At 39.6% G+C, this 19,456-nt stretch overlaps 1 protein-coding gene across 2 annotated transcripts; it reads right to left on the bottom strand.

The window, feature by feature from the left end:
- Positions 1 to 267: 267 nt before the first annotated feature.
- On the bottom strand, positions 268 to 19,231 carry LOC114107849 (zinc finger protein 266-like). 2 transcript variants are annotated; one of them, XM_071602895.1, is made up of 8 exons: positions 18,992 to 19,231; positions 9,738 to 9,878; positions 7,100 to 7,245; positions 6,254 to 6,342; positions 5,160 to 5,286; positions 4,500 to 4,583; positions 3,403 to 3,461; positions 268 to 2,819 (listed from the first exon to the last, which is right to left on the bottom strand). In XM_071602895.1, exons 3-8 carry the CDS (start codon positions 7,203 to 7,205, stop codon positions 960 to 962), a joined length of 2,325 nt encoding a protein of 774 aa, XP_071458996.1. In that variant the 5' UTR covers positions 7,206 to 7,245; positions 9,738 to 9,878; positions 18,992 to 19,231; the 3' UTR covers positions 268 to 959. The 2 variants fall into 2 exon arrangements, with proteins under 2 accessions (XP_071458996.1, XP_027811117.2); XM_027955316.2 differs by lacking the exon at positions 7,100 to 7,245.
- Between the last annotated feature and the right edge of the window lie 225 nt (positions 19,232 to 19,456).

Raw genomic sequence — 19,456 nt, 5'->3', positions numbered from 1 at the left:
TACTGTCATGTATATATAAAAAGAACAAAAAAAATAAAAACAAAACAAAAAAGGAACCTAAAACCCACAGAAAGAAAAATACAATTGTGGTAACCAGCAGCTAGGGGAAGGGATAAATGAGATGGTAAAAACTCTCAGTTACGAGTAAGTTCTTGAGACCTTATATGCAGCATGGTGAATATAGTTAATAAAAAAATGTGCTGTAAAACTGAATGTGCTAAGACAGTAGGAAGTGTTACACAACACCAAAAATAAAAGATCACCATATCGCATAAGGGACATTTTAATTAGCTTGATTGTAGTAATCGTTTCACAAACATATTTTGTACATCAGATTCTATACCCTAAATATATACAATTTTAGTTATCAGTCATATCTCAGTAATATTTGGAGAAAAAGTAAAAGAGCAGTAATTAAACATTTAAAACTGAAAAGTCATAAGAGTACACAAATATTCAAAATATTTGAAATACTGAAACTGCCAAATGTTCAAAAGAAATCTATACCGCCACAAAGAAAACCACATCTCCAACAGCATTTCAGGATCCAGGGAAGCAATTCTCATATCCCATAGATGAACAACTTCTCTTAAGTGTGAATATCACGTTTATTAAAAATTGAAGAATAATGTAATATAAAAAATGACTTGCAAATACTTTTTACTTTCATGAATTCTTTCTCCATTGGGTATCGTAGGTGACCATCAGAACACTTAGCAGAACTACAACTTTTCCATATCTTATATCTATAAGGTTTCTCTCCACAGGAGATCCCAAAAAATAGTTGACAGCTTTCTATGTTTCTGACATGGTACAGCTTCAAGATGAGTTCTTACATGTTGATTGTGAGCAGCTTCTGATGACTTCCCCACACTTCTTAAGATCATGGGGCAGCTTGGAATGTGAGTTCTTCCAGGACTTTGATGTGAACTGTGACAGATGAATACTTTATACATGGCTTACATTGATAAGGTTTCTTGCCACTGTGAATCTGAACGTATTACTAAGGCAAGAGGGCTTCCTAAAGCAGTTTCCTCGTTCCTCACATCCAAAGGGTTTCTCGCCAGTGTTTCCATATGCTCAGTAAGATGAGAAGAACTACTAAAGGCCATCCCATAATCCTTACATTTATAGGGTTTTGCTCCATTGTGAATTCTCACATGCTTACTTAGGTGTGAGTAAACAGTAAAGGCTTTCCCACATTCTTTGCATTCATAGGGTTTCTCTCCAGTGTGAGTTCGCATGTGAATGTGAAGGTAGGAGGAACACGTAAATGCTTTCCCACACATATTACATTCAAAGGGCTTCTCTCCAGTATGGATTCTTAAATGTGCAATAAGATATGAGGAGGAAGCAAAGGCTTTCCCACATTGGTCACATTCGTAGGGTTTCTCTCCTGTGTGGCTTCTTATATGTTCAATGAGGCCTGAGGATGTAGTGAAGGCTTTCCCACATTCCTTACAATCATAGGGCTTCTCCCCAGTGTGAGTTCGTACGTGTTTAGTGAGACCTGAGCGCACAGTGAAGGCTTTCCCACATGCCTCACATTTATGGGGTTTCTCTCCTGTGTGAATTCTTACATGTTTACTTAGGTGTGAGGAAACAGTGAAGGCTTTCCCACATTCCTTACATACATAAGGTTTCTCTCCCGTGTGAGTTCGCACATGATTGTGAAGATAGGAGGAACATGCAAACGCTTTCCCACACATGTCACACTCAAAGGGGTTCTCTCCAGTGTGTGTTCGTAAATGTTTAGTGAGGCTTGTGCGCTCAGTGAAGGCTCTGCCACATTCCTTACATACATAGGGTTTTTCTCCAGTGTGAGTTCGCATATGAATGCGAAGATAAGAAGAACACGTAAATGCTTTCCCACATACCTTACATTCAAAGGGCTTTTCTCCAGTGTGTGTTCTCAAATGTGTAATTAGGGATGAAGAAGAAGCAAAAGCTTTCCCGCAATGGTCACATTCAAAGGGTCTCTCTCCTGTGTGACTTTTCATGTGTTTGATAAGGCCTGAGGATGAAGTGAAGGCTTTCTCACATTCCTTACACTCATATGGTTTCTCTCCAGTGTGAGTCGGTAAGTGTTTACTAAGGCCGGAGCGCCCTGTGAAAGCTTTGCCACAGTCCTTACATTTGTAGGGTTTTATTCCAGTGTGAACTCGAAAGTGATCATTAAGGCATGAAGAATTTCTAAAGCATTTCCCACAAACCTTACATTCAAAGGGCTTTTCTTCAGTGTGGGTTTTTAAATGCTGAGTTAGTGGATAACACCTAGAAAAGGCTTTCCCACATTCCTTACATTGATAAGGTTTCTCTCCTGTATGGGTTCGCATATGAATGTTAAGATTGGCAGAATATTTAAAACTTTTCCCGCATTCCTTACACTCATAGGCTTTTTTCCCAGTGTATGTTTGCACATGTGTACCTCGGCTCCTGGAGTGGCTAAAGGCATCACCACACTGCTCCCACTGGAACAGTTTGTCCTCACTGTGAATTCTACCCTGTGACGGAAGGTGAGACTGACTAACAAAAGCTTGCCCAAAGTCACTGCATTCAAATGCTCTGGCTTGCATACAAGTTGCCTGATAAGCGCCACTAGGAGTCACACTGCAATCTTTTCTATATTGACTGAACACAGCGAGTTTCTCTGCAGAAGTTTCCTTGTGCAGAGTAGGAAAGTCATTTCCAAACTGATCATAATCCCAAGTGTTCCCTCTGTTTTGAGTACCCATGTTTGTCAGAAAGTGTGAGTGTCCTTTGAAGATTTCTCCATGTGGCTTAAAGTCATACAGCTCCTCTCCATTGTGGCAACTTGCCTATTGATTCGAAAATAAAAAATGAATGGTGAATAAGAAAATTTTCAAACTTATTTGTAGATTCCACCCATGTCAAGACAAAAACATTATGATGATTATGATTTTTGTTATTTTCAAAAAATATGTACATAGTTATTGCCCTCTGAGTTTCACTGCCTATGAGTAAAGGAACCCTACTGCAAAAACCCCATGCCATCTGCGTGAAAGAATCTCTGTAGGTTTTCTTAAGATTATTTTAAACATTCAATGTCCAGTTCTGTGGGTGGTAATATATCCATGAGGAAACTCTGAAGTTTTAAGGTTCTGGGCATCTCTTTAGAAACCTGCTCCCTATGGGTAAAGGTTATTTCTCCCAAATATCTCTCGCTGGCACTAATTTCCATCATGTAATGCCCATTCCTCTCTAAACGTGGAAAATAAGAAATATTCAGGGCAGAGGTTGCAGCTCAGTAGTAGACCACTTGCCTCACATGTAAGGTACTGGGTTCCATCCTCAGCAACACATAAAAATAAATAAATAAAATAAAAGTATTGTCCATCTACAATTAAGAAATAAAAGAGAAATATCCATTGTGAATCTTACCAGTTGTATCCCACTTGTCATTTTTAACCAAAACACATCCTGTCGAAGTGCTGCCCATTCTGAAGTAAAACAGAAAAACATATAAAAGTGTTTCCACGATAAAATAGTCAGGTGGAAAAGTTAAAAATGATACATCTCATTTGTACCTGTTTTCATATTAATATGCTAAAAAACAAAGCCAGAATATATTCAAGTAGTTTGGCTATATCTAAAATTCAAGGGGCAAGGGAAGCAGCTTGGTATTAGCATGTATGAGGCCCTGGGTTCAATTCCCAGTAACAAAATAATGACAATAATAACTAAAATAAAATAAAATTTGACAGTCACAAGGACATGGGTCAAAATTTAGAAATTAATAACTTATTCTGAAAATTAAATGTCCTGTTAAACAGAAACAGTATTATTAGGAAAGGAAACTAAGAAAGGTATGAACAAAAACCATACGTGAAAAACATAAACTCAAAGAAGAAAGAGCAAGTCACTGGCTGAGACTGTAAGAATGTCTGGAATAAACGGGAAGTAATGGAGTACTAGAATGTGAAGATATCCCAAAGCTTCCAAGTCCAATAGCCTCGGCCTTCTCACTCAAAGGGTATTTTTTAGTTTCCTCTGGTTAGGCAGTGGTACAGGCCTATAATCCCAGCAACTCTGAAAGCTGAGTCAGGAGGATTGAAAGTTTGAGGCAGTTTGAGCAACTTAGCAAAGACCCTGTCTCACAATAAAGAATAAAAAGGGCTGGGGGTGCTAGGGTTTGGGCTCAGTGGTAGAGTGCTCGCCTTAGCATTCATGAAGCACTGGGTTCGATCCTCAGTACCACATAAAAATAAAATGAAGATATTGTGTCCACCTAAAACTGGAAAAATAATAATAATAAATATTTTTTTAAAAAAGGCCTGGGGATGTAGCTCAATAGTAGAGCTCCCCTGGGTTCCAACCCCAGTACTGCAAAAAATAAAGTGTCCCCAGTGGTAGAGCTTTTGCTTAACATGTTCAAGACCCTATATTCCACCCCTGGCATCATAAAAAAGAAAATTCCTTTAATACTGCAAACATAATGAACTTCCCATTGACCAGAACTATTTTTCACAAATACTTACCTTGGATGACACCTCTCTCCACTGTCCTCAACTCTTCTTCTGCCTCCAAACAAGAAATCAGGCTGGGTTTGATGAGCTGACATCCTGTACATGAGGAAAGATGCATTAATGGAAGTGGCTCATTCAAAAGATCATAAACTTTCCCATGATTTAGGATCTATGGTTCTAAAGACAGAAGTGAAATGATTACTGAAAAAAGACTTCATATGCAAATACCCCCTCTTAATATCTGATCCCTGAAACCCAGACTGATGATTATGTAGACATTTACAAAGCACTAAATGTTAATCAAATAGGAAATAAAGTGAAACAAAAAGATTTTGTAAACATGGGGAAAATCTACACAAGTCATTCTTAAAACCTTACAGTGTATCAGATTCTATGGAGGAACTGTTAAAACACAGATGACAGAGTCCCAACTGAAGAGTTTCTGATTCAGTACACCAAAGATGGAGGCTGAAGATGCACTTTTATGAGAGAATAATAATGAAACTATTGATCCTAGGACCACATCTTAAAAACCACCACAGTAGATAACAACATATTGGGACTGGGACTATGCCAGTTATTTTCCTCACAGTTGACATCACTGATATTGCAAAACAGTAAAAACACATTATACTTCTGTTTTATGAGATGCAGTAATGATGGCAGTCTTACCTACAGCCACCAGGTTCTGGTAGTTCTCCAGCATCACCTCTCTGTACAGGTTTCTCTGAGTTTGGTCCAGTAAAGCCCATTCCTCCTGGGTGAAGTCTAAAACCACATCCTCAAAGGTCACAGACTCCTATAACACACACATTCCAGTTTGAGCCAAGAAACATCTCCATAAAGTTCACTGAGAATGAGAATGGATAACCCAATGCCTAAACAGAGTTGGAAGTTCTCCCAATATCTACCTCAGAGTTTCATGGTTCTAGAGACTCTTTGTTTGCACACTCACCCACTATTCATCTTCTCCACTCATATGGCTTGAATGGCACACTGAAAACATGAATGTATCTCACCACAACCAGACCAGGAGCTCTTTCTCATCTTACTTTCCTCTATTAAAATATACTCCTGGCCGGGAGCCATGGCATACTGTAATCCCAGCAGCTTGGAAAGCTGAGGCAAGAGGATTGCCAATTCAAAGAGGATTGCCCCTGTCTCTAAATAAAATACAAAAAGGGCTGGAGATGTGGTTCAGTGGTTGAGTGTCCCTGGGTTCAATCCCCAGTACCCAAAAATAAAAAATTAAATTAAATTTTAAAAAATATATATATATTCACACATATATCACATTTTATACATTCAATAAATGATAAATAAATAAAGTCTTTCATAAAATGAAACATTCACCTTCCTATCATCTATCACAACCCTCAGCAAAATGTGAGACATGCAGTTGGTGCAAAGAAATGCCGGGACGGGCTGGGATTGTGGCTCAATGGTAGCGCACTCGCCTAGCATGTGCAAGTCCCTGGGTTCGATCCTCAGCACCACATAAAAATAAAATAAAGATATTGTGTCTATCTACAACTAAAAAAATAACAATAAAATATTTTTTAAAAAAAAGAAATCCCAGGACGATTTTCAGGATAATTGTTCCCCAATATAAGAGGCTGCATTCTCAGGAGAAATTCAACTTGGACTCAGTCCTTCAGGGAGACTTTATATGCTTTAAGAATCCCTGCAGACAAGAACACCTAGATGAAAATATCTACCTGGAGCTAGGAAGTATGCCATTTGGGAGGATAATACATTCTTCCTACCTGGTAACAATTTGTCAGGCCATCAACCACCATCCTTTCTGCCTCTGTCTTTTCTTCATGAAGGCAGATGGGGCCCCTAGAAAATAAGCCTAGTAGGAAGAGGGGGAAAAAAGGCATAAAAAATCCAGAAGTGACCATTATTCCCACACTCACATGCCTAAAGGTCATTCCATTCTAGTTCAAAATTCCCACATAAGCCAGCCCACTCAGGAAAACACGCTAGCCCCGCCACAACCCATGTTCACAGGCACTGCGCCGTTCCTGCTGACCCCAGTACACAGGGTCCCACAGTCAAACGGGCAGACTGGAGAGGATGTCCACTGTTCCCTGACCAGGCCAAAAAGACTTCAGTCCATTTTTCTGCTGCCCACTGCTTGGTGGCAAAGGGGCTGAGGTAGCCACCACAGCCCCCAGGGCTCGCCTTGCCCACATGTAGGCAGAATGGCTGGGAGCCAGGATGTGTGTGGCTCGCCCAGCCCCTGCTGGTCCTGGAGCAACTTGTGTGGATGAGTGAGGACCACAGCCTTCCTGTGCCAAGGCTGGATGGTGTTTAAGTCACACAGTTAATTGCTTCAACTTTCTCTAGATGGTTTCCGCCCTACTAGTTCAGTGCATGGTTAAAGGGGGTCTCTGTTCAGTACCTAGCCACCTATCCTACCAATATAGTCGTGGAAAAGAAAGAACACTGACTTAACAGCAATTTAGCAAATACTGCAGAAGAGTCAAAAACTTTTCAGTTTCTTGCAGATATATTACCAAAGAAGATTTTAGCTAGTAAGTACCTGAAAATGTTTAAAAAGGAAGAGCATGAGGACAATGATGATGGAAGTGAAATCTAGAAATCACCTGGCGAGGACCCTCCTGGGTGAGCCCTGTTCCTTTGAAGCAAGCACATCACCATGTGGCTTTGGTCTCCTTTTCCAGAAACTTCCAGTACAGCATATTCCTTCATGGCTAAGACTGAGCATCTCCTGCATCTATGCCATGAAAAGCTGAAGGGAAAATAGTGCAACTGCAGTGACAGGCCACCCTGCAGCTGACACCACTGTACTTCCCCTTGAACTTGCAGACAGATTCTGAAGAGTTTCTGGATAAGCTGTGGATTTATATACGATTTATATTCTGAAATTAGTTCTTATAAAGAACTGGATTTAGTTTTAGCTAAATATGTAGTTCCTAAGTCATACATTGCCTCTCACCTCTGTTTATGTATTTTTTTTAAATTTTGACTATTCAAATTTTATTTTTTTATTGTAAAGAAACATATTTTTCTTGGGCTGAGGTTATGGCTCAGTGGTAGAGCACTTGCCTAGCATGTGTGAGGCACTGGGTTCGATTCCTGGCACCAAATATATAAATAAATGAACAAAAGAAAGGTTCATCAACATCTAAAAAAATTTTTCAAAAATAATAAAATAAAAAAAGAAATATACTTTTCTATTAAAGATCTGTACATATTTTTATAGTAACATGCTTTGTGGAACTAGTTTTAGGATCCTTTTGTTCTAATCCTTTGCTTATTACCTGAGAGTTTTGTGAAAGTTAAAAGCAAGCATTTCTTTCTGGGGGTTTTGCTCAGCAGTGGGTGTATACTTAGCAGCACCAGGATAGGTTCCCCAGTACCAAAAACCAAAAGCCCACTTATATTCCCAGAGAAGCTCCCAAATTATCAAATGAAACACAGAAATGCTTCTTCTGCATTTACATCCAGTAAAATCACCCTTTTTAGTTTCAAGTCTATGAATTTTGACAAATGTATAATTTGGGGGAATTTTCATTTTGCTGTGTTTTGTTTAAGACAGGATCTCATGTTGCCCAGGCTAGTCTCAAATTCAGCCTCCCTAATAGCTGGAATTACAGACACCTATCACTGTGCCAGCCACATCACCCAAAAGATTACCCTGTGCTGCCTATCCCCTACCCTCTGGCAACCACTGACATTTTCTGTTCCTCTTGTTTTTTAAAAATTATTTTAAAAGTATTTAAAAATCCACTTTTGTCAAGCTTTGAGTTTTTAACTAATGTACTCATGTAACTATCACAGATAAGATATAATGTTTTTGTCACCCTCTGAACAAAGCCCTCCTGGTCAACCCCATCACTTTACCCTGGCAACCCTGAGCACTAAATGTTAATCAAATTAACTGTTTTTTGTCGCAGTAGCATCAGCCAGCAAACTTTCTGGTAATGCCATATAAATATTTTAAGCTTTCTGGTCTATATAATCTCTGTAGCAACTACTCAGCTCTGCCACTATAGTAGGAAAGTAGCCAAAGATAATATATAAAATGTAAAAGAATGAACATGGATGTATTTCAATATTTTGGACTCTGAATTTTCTATAATTTTTTTCTTAGTTGTAGATGGACACAATATCTTTATTTATTATTTATTTATTTATTTATTTGGTGCTGAGGATCGAATCCAGGGCCTTGCACATGCAAGGTGAGCGCTCTACCGCTGAGTCATAATCCCAGCCCCTCTAAAATTTTTATTTTTCTTTAATTAGTTAAAAATGTAAATACTTAGCTTACATTCTGTATAAAAATGGAACTAGATTTGGCTCACAAACCAGTGTGTTGACTCACCTGATCCAGAATGTTGCGTAATTGGAATAATAAGGTATGTAGCATGAGTTTGTCATTTTTGTATTTAGTAGAAGCATTTGAGATTTGTCTATGTGGCTGCAGATGTTAGCTGTCCATTCCTTTTTACTGCTGAGTAGGATTCCATTGTATGGAAATACCAGTTTATTCATTCTCCAGGCACATGGATAATGCCCCATTTAGATTACTCCCAGTTTTGATGGTCATAAATAAATCCCTATAGGCATTTGTGTAAAAATGTGCAATGGAGCACAGCTATCAATCCCAGCAACTCAAGAGTCTGATGCAGGAGAACCGCAAGTTCAAAGCCAGCCTCAGCAACTTAGAGAGGCCCTGAGCAATTTAGCAAGGCTTTTGAGCAACTTAGTGAGACCTTGTCTCAAAATAAAAAAATAAAACAGGTTGGGGGTATGGCTCAGTGGCTAAGCACCCTGGGTTCAATCCCTGGTACAAAAAAAAAGGGGGCTAGAGTTGTGGCTCAGTAGTAGAGTGCTTGTCTAGCACATGTGAGGCAATGATCCTCATCACCACATAAAAATAAATAAATGCTACAATGCCAGAGCAATGTGTCACAACTAGAGCCAGAAAAAGAGATATTGAGCCATGCCACCCATCAGAAAAAGTTTAATGGTCTCATTTTACAGATGAAGAACTGTAAACCCTGAGAAATACACCTCTTTAACTGCCTATGGTGATAGAACTCATAATGAAATCATGTAGCACCTATAACTAAAGCAAACATACCTGGGGGCTGACTTACAAAAGAGCCCTCTCTGCTGACTTTAGTATCCCTGAAATGAACAAGCAGCAGCATCAAGCCCAGAGAACTAGAAATATACTATATAGAGACTCTGAAAAATAACATCAGCAGAACTTACCACAGGACAAATTAATGGCTTCCATCCCGTAGAGCTGATGGTGAAATAGGCCTGTGATTCCAAGGACACATCAAGGTAGCTTACGCATTTAAGGGGATGGTGGCAATCTCTGTTCCTCTGTATAGAAGGTTATATGTGTTCCTGTAGATATCAACCATTTATCAATAAGCATTACTTATTATTCATCAAACATCAAGCAAGGACAATATGACACAAGAAAATTACAGATCAATACGTATGATGCTGGGTGCAGTGGTGCATGCCTGTAATCCCAGCAGCTCAGGAGGCTGAGGCAGGAGGATAACAAGTTCAAAGCCAGCCTCAGCAAAAAGTGAGGCACTAAGCAACTCAGTAAGACCTGTCTCTAAATAAAATTCAAAATAGGGCTGGGGATGTGGCTTAGTGGTTGAATGCCCCCAAGTTCAATCCCTGGTACTCAAAAGTAAAACAAAACAAAAAAACAAAATAGATCAATATGCATGATGAACATAAATGCAAATATCCTCATCAAAATGCAGTTAGCCCTCTCTATCCACAGGTTCCACATAGTAGATTCAGATAAGATTGGGCACATTCAGCGTGGTGTGGCCGTAGACTATATCTGAAGTTTGATCAACAAACTTCAGATCAAAAATACTTTTTTTAAATTCTGGCGACAGCCAGGCACAGTGGCATATGCCTATAATCCCAGCAGCTCAGGAAGCTGAGGCAGGAGGATCATGAGTTCAAAGCCAGCCTCAGCGACTTAGTGAGGCCCTAAGCAACTTATTGAGACACTGTCCTAAATAAAATACAAAAAGGGCTAGAGATGTGGCTCGGTAGTTAAGCAGCCCTGGGTTCAATCCCGGTACCAAAAATTAAAAAAAAAAAACATGGTTGGGGGCTAGGGATGTAGCTCAGTGGCAGAGTTCCTGCCAAGTATGCACAAGACTATGGGTTTGAAATCACCTCAAAATAAAAATTAAAAAAAAATTGAAAACAATCCCATTTACAGCAACTACAAAAAAAATACTGAAGAAAAAAATCTATTCATGAAGATCAAAAATATGTACTCTGAAAATTATAAAATATTGATGAAAGAATTGAAAACAACCCAAAAAATGGAAAATGACAACCAAACGCGATGCAGCTCTGGAATAGAGTGCCTGACTTAGCGTGTGAGGCAACAGGTTCAATCCCCAGTATCACCCAAAAAAAAAAGAAAAATAAAATGACAATTATATTCATAGATCAGAATTATTAAAATGTCCTTATTGGGCTAGGGTTTAGATCAGTGGTAGAAAGGTTTTCCTAGCATGCCCAAGGCCTTGGATTTGTGAAAAATAGAAAATCCCAATGGTCCATTTTCAGAATACAGGTATTTAGCCTTAAATGTAAAATTATTTGGGATGTAAGAAAGGTGGCTGGAGAGGAGATCAGAATGGAAAATCACAAGGCAGTTAACACAGAGGGTAAAAATTCACAGGCCCCTGACAAACCGCAGGTGAGAAGGAAGGCCCCACCACCTGACCAACAGAGAGAAACTGGGTGCACTCAATCCAAGGGGGCTTTCCCATCACAAGAGAACAAAGGGAGATGGGGAAAACTAAAGGTATATTTCTTTAAAAAACCCAATAGGAGACAGCAAAACCTCGGTGATATTCGAAATTACTATGCCTTCTATAGTACTCCGCCAATGAGGAACCAGTGGAGGGATCTTGCACTCTAGGGGATAAATCACTAGTTATACCCAATGTGGGGGTCCCTGACCACTAGGCACCTGATCTTGCAAGATTACTATTAAAGTAAAGCCTCATTTTTTACTGTTCCTTATATCTTTTAGTCTATTCTTTGGGCTTGGGCAGGTGGAAAAAAAAATTACCCAAAGTGATCTACAGATTTAATGACAACCTTTCCAAAATTCCAATGGCATTTCCCCCAGAAATATTTTTTAAATCCTAAAATCCACATAAAACCAGAAAAGACTCACCAGAGCCAAAGAACTCTGAGCAAGAACACAGCTGGAAATCTCAAGCAAAACTGCATGTACTGACATAAAAGCTGACACAAGAGACCAATGAAACAGAACAGCAAACTCAGAAATAAATCCATACATTTATGGTCAGTTGATTTGCAAACTATCGATCTGATAAGGGCCAATTTCTTACAGTGTTGGGCAACTAGTGGGCATCATAAGTATTCCAGAGAACTCCAAGAGAAACTAAATGAGGTTGTAGAAACCTCTAGAGTAAAGGGGTTTCTCAGAGCATTAATAAAAATGCCTGGTGATTTTCATTTGTATATAAAATTTGTAAATGAGGAATATCCTCCCATTAGAACCCAAAAAAGGACAAAAAGATGCTGAATTCATGTGTCATCAAGAAGTATATTAAATGAATATCCATGGAGAATATTATTAATGTAATGTCATACCTGTAAGTCCTAGAGAAAGGTGTATACAGTCAGTGTTGTCTGCAAAGAAAATATGTGATTACAACATTGTTAAGTTACCCCAAAGGTCATGTGTAAAACAGGAAATGTGTCCCTTTGGAGGGTGAGGCCCACTGAGGCTGAAAGGCTGCTGAAATAAGTAATGGGAAAAAAAACACAGAATTTGTAATAAGAGAAAAAATATTACTAGTTTTTGATTAAATACAATCAGTAATGTTAATAATACTACTACCAAGTATTAATTATGGGGCCTTCCTAGATGAAACCATGTTATTTCAAGATTGCAATCATCCATTATGAGGCACCATTTATTTATTTTCAGATTTAACAATGGGCAATAATGGCCTGCCATATGGAGAAGTAGTGGAGATAATCACCTTTTATTTATTATGTTTTATATAACCAGGTTTAATCCTGGAGGGCTTTAATTTGAGGCCATATTAACTACTTTAATTAGGGCCCACAAATGAAACCAATTTGTAAATGACAAAAACTGACTTTAGTTTTAAATTACTATTTATTCTATCAGAGGATATAGGTGGAGTATTTTAGGGCAGTGGGTATGTGACTCTGAAATCCAGTCAAGCCTGCAGTTAAAAGAGAAGCATACCAATTTTCTCATATTGAGTAACTTTAGGAATGTAAGGAGAACAATATTTAAATTTAGTGGGATCCTCAGGTATAGCTATAATTGAGTCCCCATTATTAATGTATTCATGAAATTTTGTCAATTGATCACGTTAGCACACTTTAAAGATAAAATAAAACCTACATTGTGCAGGCCCAAATCCCAACTAACACCCTTTTTAATCTCTTTTTTTTTCCCCCCCTTGAGACAGGGTCTTGCTCTGTTGTCCAGACTGGCCATGAATTCCTAGACTCAAGAGATCCTCCTACCTTAACCTCCCTAATAATTTTTTTTAATATATTTTGTTACATAAAAGTTTAATATATAAATTTTTAATTTTCAACAAGATCAAATTATGGAACTTCTTTTATTTTTCTTTCATATGTATAATCTGTCATATAATTACTTCATGCTATTTATTTTTTTTAATTTGTTTTTAGTTGTAGATGGACACAATACCTTTATTTTTTTTATTTATTCATTTTATGTGGTGCTGCCATATGGAGAAGTAGTGGAGATAATCACCTTTTACTGACATAAAAGCTGACACAAGAGACCAATGGAACAGAACAGCAAACCCCTGGGTTCAATCCCTAGTACCAAAAAAAGAACCCAGTGCCTCACACGTATGAGGTAAGCACTCTGCCACTGAGCCACAATCCCCCCCATTCATGCTATTTATAATAAAATATTTTCATATCTATTCAACTAACTTGTATTTTCTCCCCTGGCACCTAGGGATTTGATATTAAAATTATTAATTAGGGCTGGAGATGTGGCTCAGAGGAAAAGTGCTTGCCTAGAATGCACAAAGCCCTTGGTTCAATTCCCAGCACCACAATAAAGAAAAAAAGAAATTAAAAATAAAATTACTAATTAATCTATGGCCACTTTTATCTTTGTTCAACTGGCATTTGCACTATACTTAAGTTTTTTATTCCCATTCAGCTGGGAGTCATCTGAGATGACAGTCTTTTCCCTCACCTTTTTCATTTTGTTCTAGGCTTTTAGCCACCTGATGCCTAGGTATTTAGTTTCTGTCTCTGGCTGATAAAGGAAAAAGGGAGCAGGGTTGGGGGCCAAAGCCTCTGGGCAACCTCTCCTCACATCCTGCTCCTTTTCTTATACTCACGCACAAAATCTTTCAAAATGGATTGGCACAGAGACATGGATGGACAGGAAGAATAACTTCTGATGTTCTATAGCACAGTAGGATAACTGTGGTAGACAACAAGTAACTGAATAGTTCAAAGTGATTAACAGGAATCTGAATGTTCCCAACACAAATAAATTATATGTCTGTCTAAACATAGTTTTAAGTGTCAGTAAAAATACTAATAAGCCAGGTATGGTGGCACACACCTGTACTCCTAGCAATTCAGGAGGCTGAGGCAGGAGGATTGCAAGTTCCAAGCCAGCCTCAGCAACTTAGTGAGGCCCTAAGAAACTTACTGAGATCCTGTCTCAAAATAAAATACAAAAAGGGCTGGGATGTTTCTCAGTGGTTAAGCACGCCTGGGTTCAACACCCAGTATCAAAAAAATTAAAAGTAAAAAGGTCTGAAGATGTGGCTCAGTGGTTAAGTACTCCTGGATTCAATCCCTAGTACCAAAAAAAAAAAAAAAAAAAAAAATTAAAAATGGCTTGTACCTCTAGATAGCTAAACATTGTAATAAACATACTAAAACATAAGAAATAATTAAATTAAGACTTTAGCACAAACTGGTTTCACAAAATAAGGCCTAGGGATCCCTAATTAAAAACAGTTTATTAACAATGGCCCAATGTAAATTAAAATAGGACCTCAAGGATTTAAACTTACATAAATCCCAGTTCATAAAGAGGAGATTATCTCTACTGCTGTTCCATCTGTCAGCTCAACCTTGCCTATTTTTAAATTTGAAAATAAAGGTCACCTCATGATGGGTTGCTACAACTCTAAGGTGGGACCCCATCTAAAATTTCTGATTCTATCCATTCAACACCCAGTAAATATTGGCCTCTTATAAATCTGGTTAATATGTTCTGTTCAGTGCCTATTTCAACAGCCTCTAGGCTGCAGCTTGCCCCCACCTCCAAAGACATGCAATACACCTTTTCCTCATCCAATAGATCTGGCATCCCTGCAATATCTTTGAAAACAAAGAGGACATACATCTTCTGCAGGAACATAGGTATGATAATGATAACATCTTTCCCTGAGGAGATTCTACCGGCACACTCATGAAGGACAAATAACTGCAATATCTTCTAGTACTCTTTTTTGAGTTCTGGCAAAATAGTCCACATTTTGTAAAATTTCACAAACTTTTTGTCCAAACTAAAATCAACAGACACTCCTATTAGCACCTTCAAATTAAAAAAAAAAAAAAAAGAGTAAACAAAAACTCAGCTTGAGATAGAGGTTCTGGGAATCTTTTTTAATGCTCCTCGAGTCTCTAGACCAGTTGTGGTGGCCATTGGTTGCCCATTGCATCTAATGTAAGGAACTGCCCCTCTTGCCCTCCTGCTATTTGCATTATAGGTATGACTGGCCACCTACCAGTTTCTCTTGGAAATAAAGGATCTCACAAACCCTGAGCCTATCACCTCCCATACCCAGCTACCCATTATGCTTTGGGTCATGGAAACACCACCCCACAAGCTTTGCATAAGTACTAAGGCCTCCTTAAGACAGCAAGGAGCAGAACATGGGACCTCTGGTATACTCCACCTGCAAGAGACAGTGGCTTCTCCTGTTATCAGCCTCTTACCAAAGTGTCCTCCATGACTACCTAAAAAGTCCCTTGGAATTAACTGAAGAATAATTGGAGTCCTTAGACTAGGGCACTGCTGACTATCATACATGATGAAGTTTAGTGGAGAGTTGCTGCTTTCCATCCACTAGAAAGGACTCAAGAAACAACCTAAGTAGCCAAACATGGGGTATTCATCTTAGCATTGGAAGCCCTGATCAACAAACGCCCCCATCTCTTACATTTATTATAAACTACTGGGCCATTACCTAAAAACTGGTCCCATTCAAGGAAAAACAAAAACCCCTCTGGGAATTTCTTAACTGATAGATACCCAAATGTAAATCAAAATCTCACATTTCCACATACACTTAGGCCATAAAACAAGGCTTTGCCAGGACATCCATTTTCTCTTCAGAGTTAGAAATATGATAGCAGGATCTAAACTTCCAGCAGAAAAAAAAAAAATAACACAATCAAAAAATTCTCTCAAGTATAGCTAAACAACATTCTGTTAACCGTTGGTATTATTACCACTGGCTTGGGTGCTTTACTGGTTTACAACCAGAGGGTCACATTAACTCCATTGGGTACCTACTTAAAAAGGATACCCTAATCCCACACCCCTGATGACTTCACCTCAGCCCAATGTATCACTGCTAAAAATGACATCACCCCAGAAAACATAGCCCCAACTCAGGAACTTGCTGTTGGAGATGGCTTCTCCCATTACACTTAAACCTCCACAAAACAATGCCCACAGACTGTCACCTGAAACACAAAATGGACATAGAATAATTTTGCTTTTCCTCCTGAACTCACTGTCTGCTTGTGCCATGCTCCTGGTACACCAATTGTTCTCAGTTCAAAATTTATTTTTTCTCTGCTCAAATGTATACCTCCATACAGCTCTAGGAAAATCTGTATTACTAAAATTAATGGAGATTACTGTTTTCCTTCCCACATATCACCAAACTCACAGCCCAGGAAAGGACCACCTATTCACATGTTGCATTTTCCTATTACACTCCTCCCACTTTCTCCCGTCATCTCATGGTTTGACTCACCAACCACAATCTCTCTTTAGATGTTGTTATACACAACATCTATTTTTTTTTTAGGGTCACCGACCCTGATGTTTATTTTATTTTTTCAAGAGAGAGAGAGAGAGAGAGAATTTTAATATTTATTTTTTAGTTATCGGCGGATACAACATCTTTGTTTTGTATGTGGTGCTGAGGATCCAACCCGGGCCGCACGCATGCCAGGCGAGCGTGCTACCGCTTGAGCCACATCCCCAGCCCCCATACACAACATCTAAACTTTACAAATACTTTACCAAATGATTACTTTATAATCCCTAAAATGAAAGTGCAGGTTATGTCACTAAGATTCTGATACTCCTCTAACTAGCTTATGAAGTGGCAATGTGGCAAAACTATAAGTAGCTTCTAAGAACTAAGGACAGACTCCAGCAGACAGTAAGCAACAAAATCTACAGCTGTAAGTGAGTGAGTCTACAGATAGGTTTTTCCCTGTGTAAGCTTCCCTAGCTAAGCAATATGAGACTGCAACCCCAACAATGACTTGTTTGCAATCAATTGAAATCCTGAGCAGAGACTCTACTTTAACCATGTATAGGCTCCTGACTAAAAGAAACTAAGATAATAAGAGTATGTTGACAGTGCCCAGTGGTACATGCCCACATCCCAGCTACTGAGGAGGCAGAAGCAAAAGGATCACTTGAGCTCAGGAATTGCAGACCAGTAAGGACAGGATAGCAAGACTCTATTTCAAAAAGAAAAACAAACAGGTCTGGGGCTATGGCTCAGTGGTAGCGCACTTGCCTGGCATGTGTGAGGCACTGGGTTCGATTCTCAGCACCATGTAAAATAAATAAAGGACTATCAACAACTAAAATATTTTTAAAAATTTTTTTAAAAAAGAAAAACAAACAAAAAGAGCCTAGTGTGGTGGCACATGCCTGTCCCCAAAACTCAAGAGGGTGAGGCATGGGAATCACAAGTCAATGTGGGCAACTTAGCAAGACCCTGTCTCAGGATAAAAATTTTTTAAAAGATTGGTTGTAGCTCAGTTGCAGAGCACTTACCTAGCATGTGTAAAGCCCTGGATTCAATCCCCAGTACAGGAAAAAAAAAAAAACACAAACACAAACACACACACACACACACACACACACATTCATGTTTTATTTTATCTTGCCTTATATCATCTGAATATGTATAACTTAGTTTCCCTGTCATTTACATATTAAAGAGTAAATTCTTTCCTCAGCTTTATTTTCCATAGAAAATAACTGTAGTGTCAAACCTGGAAGTAATCTTTGATGCACGTCCCTCTCTCCTGCAAAAAACATAATCCAACAATTCATAGAAAGCTTTCACATCTTCTACTCCATTCTGTTATGGCTAACTCTAGCATCTTGTAGTCTTGGTCTAGGGTTAATCATCATTCTTTTCTTAGTTTCACTCCCATAGGAGGATCAGAGAATAACACTGTTCTCCACCTTTGTTAATTTGTAAAAATCCATTATTCCCTTAGTTACATGTTAGCCTCCTCCACTAATTTACAAGCTCCCTGAGAACAGCTCTACATTGAATTTTTGTCACTATGCCTTAGCCAGCCATTCAGGCATTCTTCAATCTACAAGGAAAACAAGAAATGAAAAACACTGAAACATACTAAGAGAATACAATCAGAAGTATGACTTTCTGAAAGAGTGATTCCTAAAAAGACACAAAAACAATAGCCACTACTCTAGCTTCAAAGAGAATAAAAAAGCAATTACAATATATGAACCTCGAATAGAGATAAGAACTAAAAACAACCAAAACCATGCTTTTACTTTTTTACCCAGCCTATATATGAATAACATTTTTAAAAATTTTCTAAGAGACGCATTACCAAGCACGTAGAGCTCAATATGCCTGCAATTTTCAAATACTTCTTTTCAAATAGGTCAGTCAAAAAGGTTCATTTTTCTGGAGAGAAAAGTGATAAACTGAAATATTAAGTGCAATCAAGTCTCCATCCTGTCTTCCACAGGCCACCGCGAAGCTCTGCGGGAGGCACAGCCCGGCAGTCAAATGAGAAGAATGGCTGAGTGTGCTTGTTTCGTGGACTGGCTCGCGATCTACCCACGTTTACGGTTGCAGACGAAAACACGCACTCCCTGGACACCTACCAACGCGGCTTTCTCTCTAATTGTAACGTGTCAGAAATGGATACAGGGCGCTCAAAGCCAACGCCGCCGGCAAGCACCCCCGCAGCTTACTCCACGCAGGCGCGCGGGTCGCCAGGTGGGGACGCGGGGACGCAGCCACCAAGACCCAAATTGCCGGACCTTCTTTCCTCCCCGGGAATAATCCACAGAGCCTATCTCGGGGGCTTCTGAAGAGGCAATCGCCGTGTCTGCAAAAACCCCGAGGAAGCGCGTTTACCAGCAGTCGCGACGTGGCTCTGGACAGCCCGATCGGCCTCGCAGACCCGGTAGCCCGGGAGGGGGCGGGGCAAGCCAGGTGTCTCCCGAGAGGCTCCTCGGCGTCCCGGGTCAAACGCGTACTTTCACTGCCCCCTTCCAGCGCCGGTCGGCCCCGCACCCAGCCCTGAAGGCGTAGGAAGCCCCACGACCACTAAAGTGAAAAGGAACCCAGCTGCCAGAAGTCAGCACCGGAAAAGACGGAAGCGAGCCACGTCACTTCCGCCTGCGACTTACAGCCGGAGGAGACTGACTGCGGGGTTCGGGCATCAGACACTCTGAACCCCTAATGGCAGAGAAATGGTAGCTTCCTCGCGCGAGAGTGCGGCTGAGCCTGAGATCCACTCAGAGCGGGGGCAGGAGGCAGAACCAAGCGCGGAGGTGAGGTGACTACTAGGCCCGGGGGCAGGGTCTTCGGGGGCGGGGC

The sequence above is a fragment of the Marmota flaviventris genome, chromosome 1, assembly GCF_047511675.1.
Source record: "Marmota flaviventris isolate mMarFla1 chromosome 1, mMarFla1.hap1, whole genome shotgun sequence".
In the NCBI taxonomy this organism is placed as follows: domain Eukaryota; kingdom Metazoa; phylum Chordata; class Mammalia; order Rodentia; family Sciuridae; genus Marmota; species Marmota flaviventris.
This window is presented reverse-complemented; position numbering and strand designations above follow the sequence as displayed.

Excerpts from the sequence above, each read along its gene's own strand:
- LOC114107849 (XM_071602895.1), bottom strand. The coding sequence starts at position 7,205 with ATGAAGGAATATGCTGTACTGGAAGTTTCTGGAAAAGGAGACCAAAGC. Across the intron at positions 5,287-6,253 it reads GCCTGACAAATTGTTACCAG|GAGTCTGTGACCTTTGAGGA; the intron begins GTAGGAAGAATG and ends TGTGTGTTATAG. Across the intron at positions 2,820-3,402 it reads TGACAAGTGGGATACAACTG|GCAAGTTGCCACAATGGAGA; the intron begins GTAAGATTCACA and ends TCGAATCAATAG.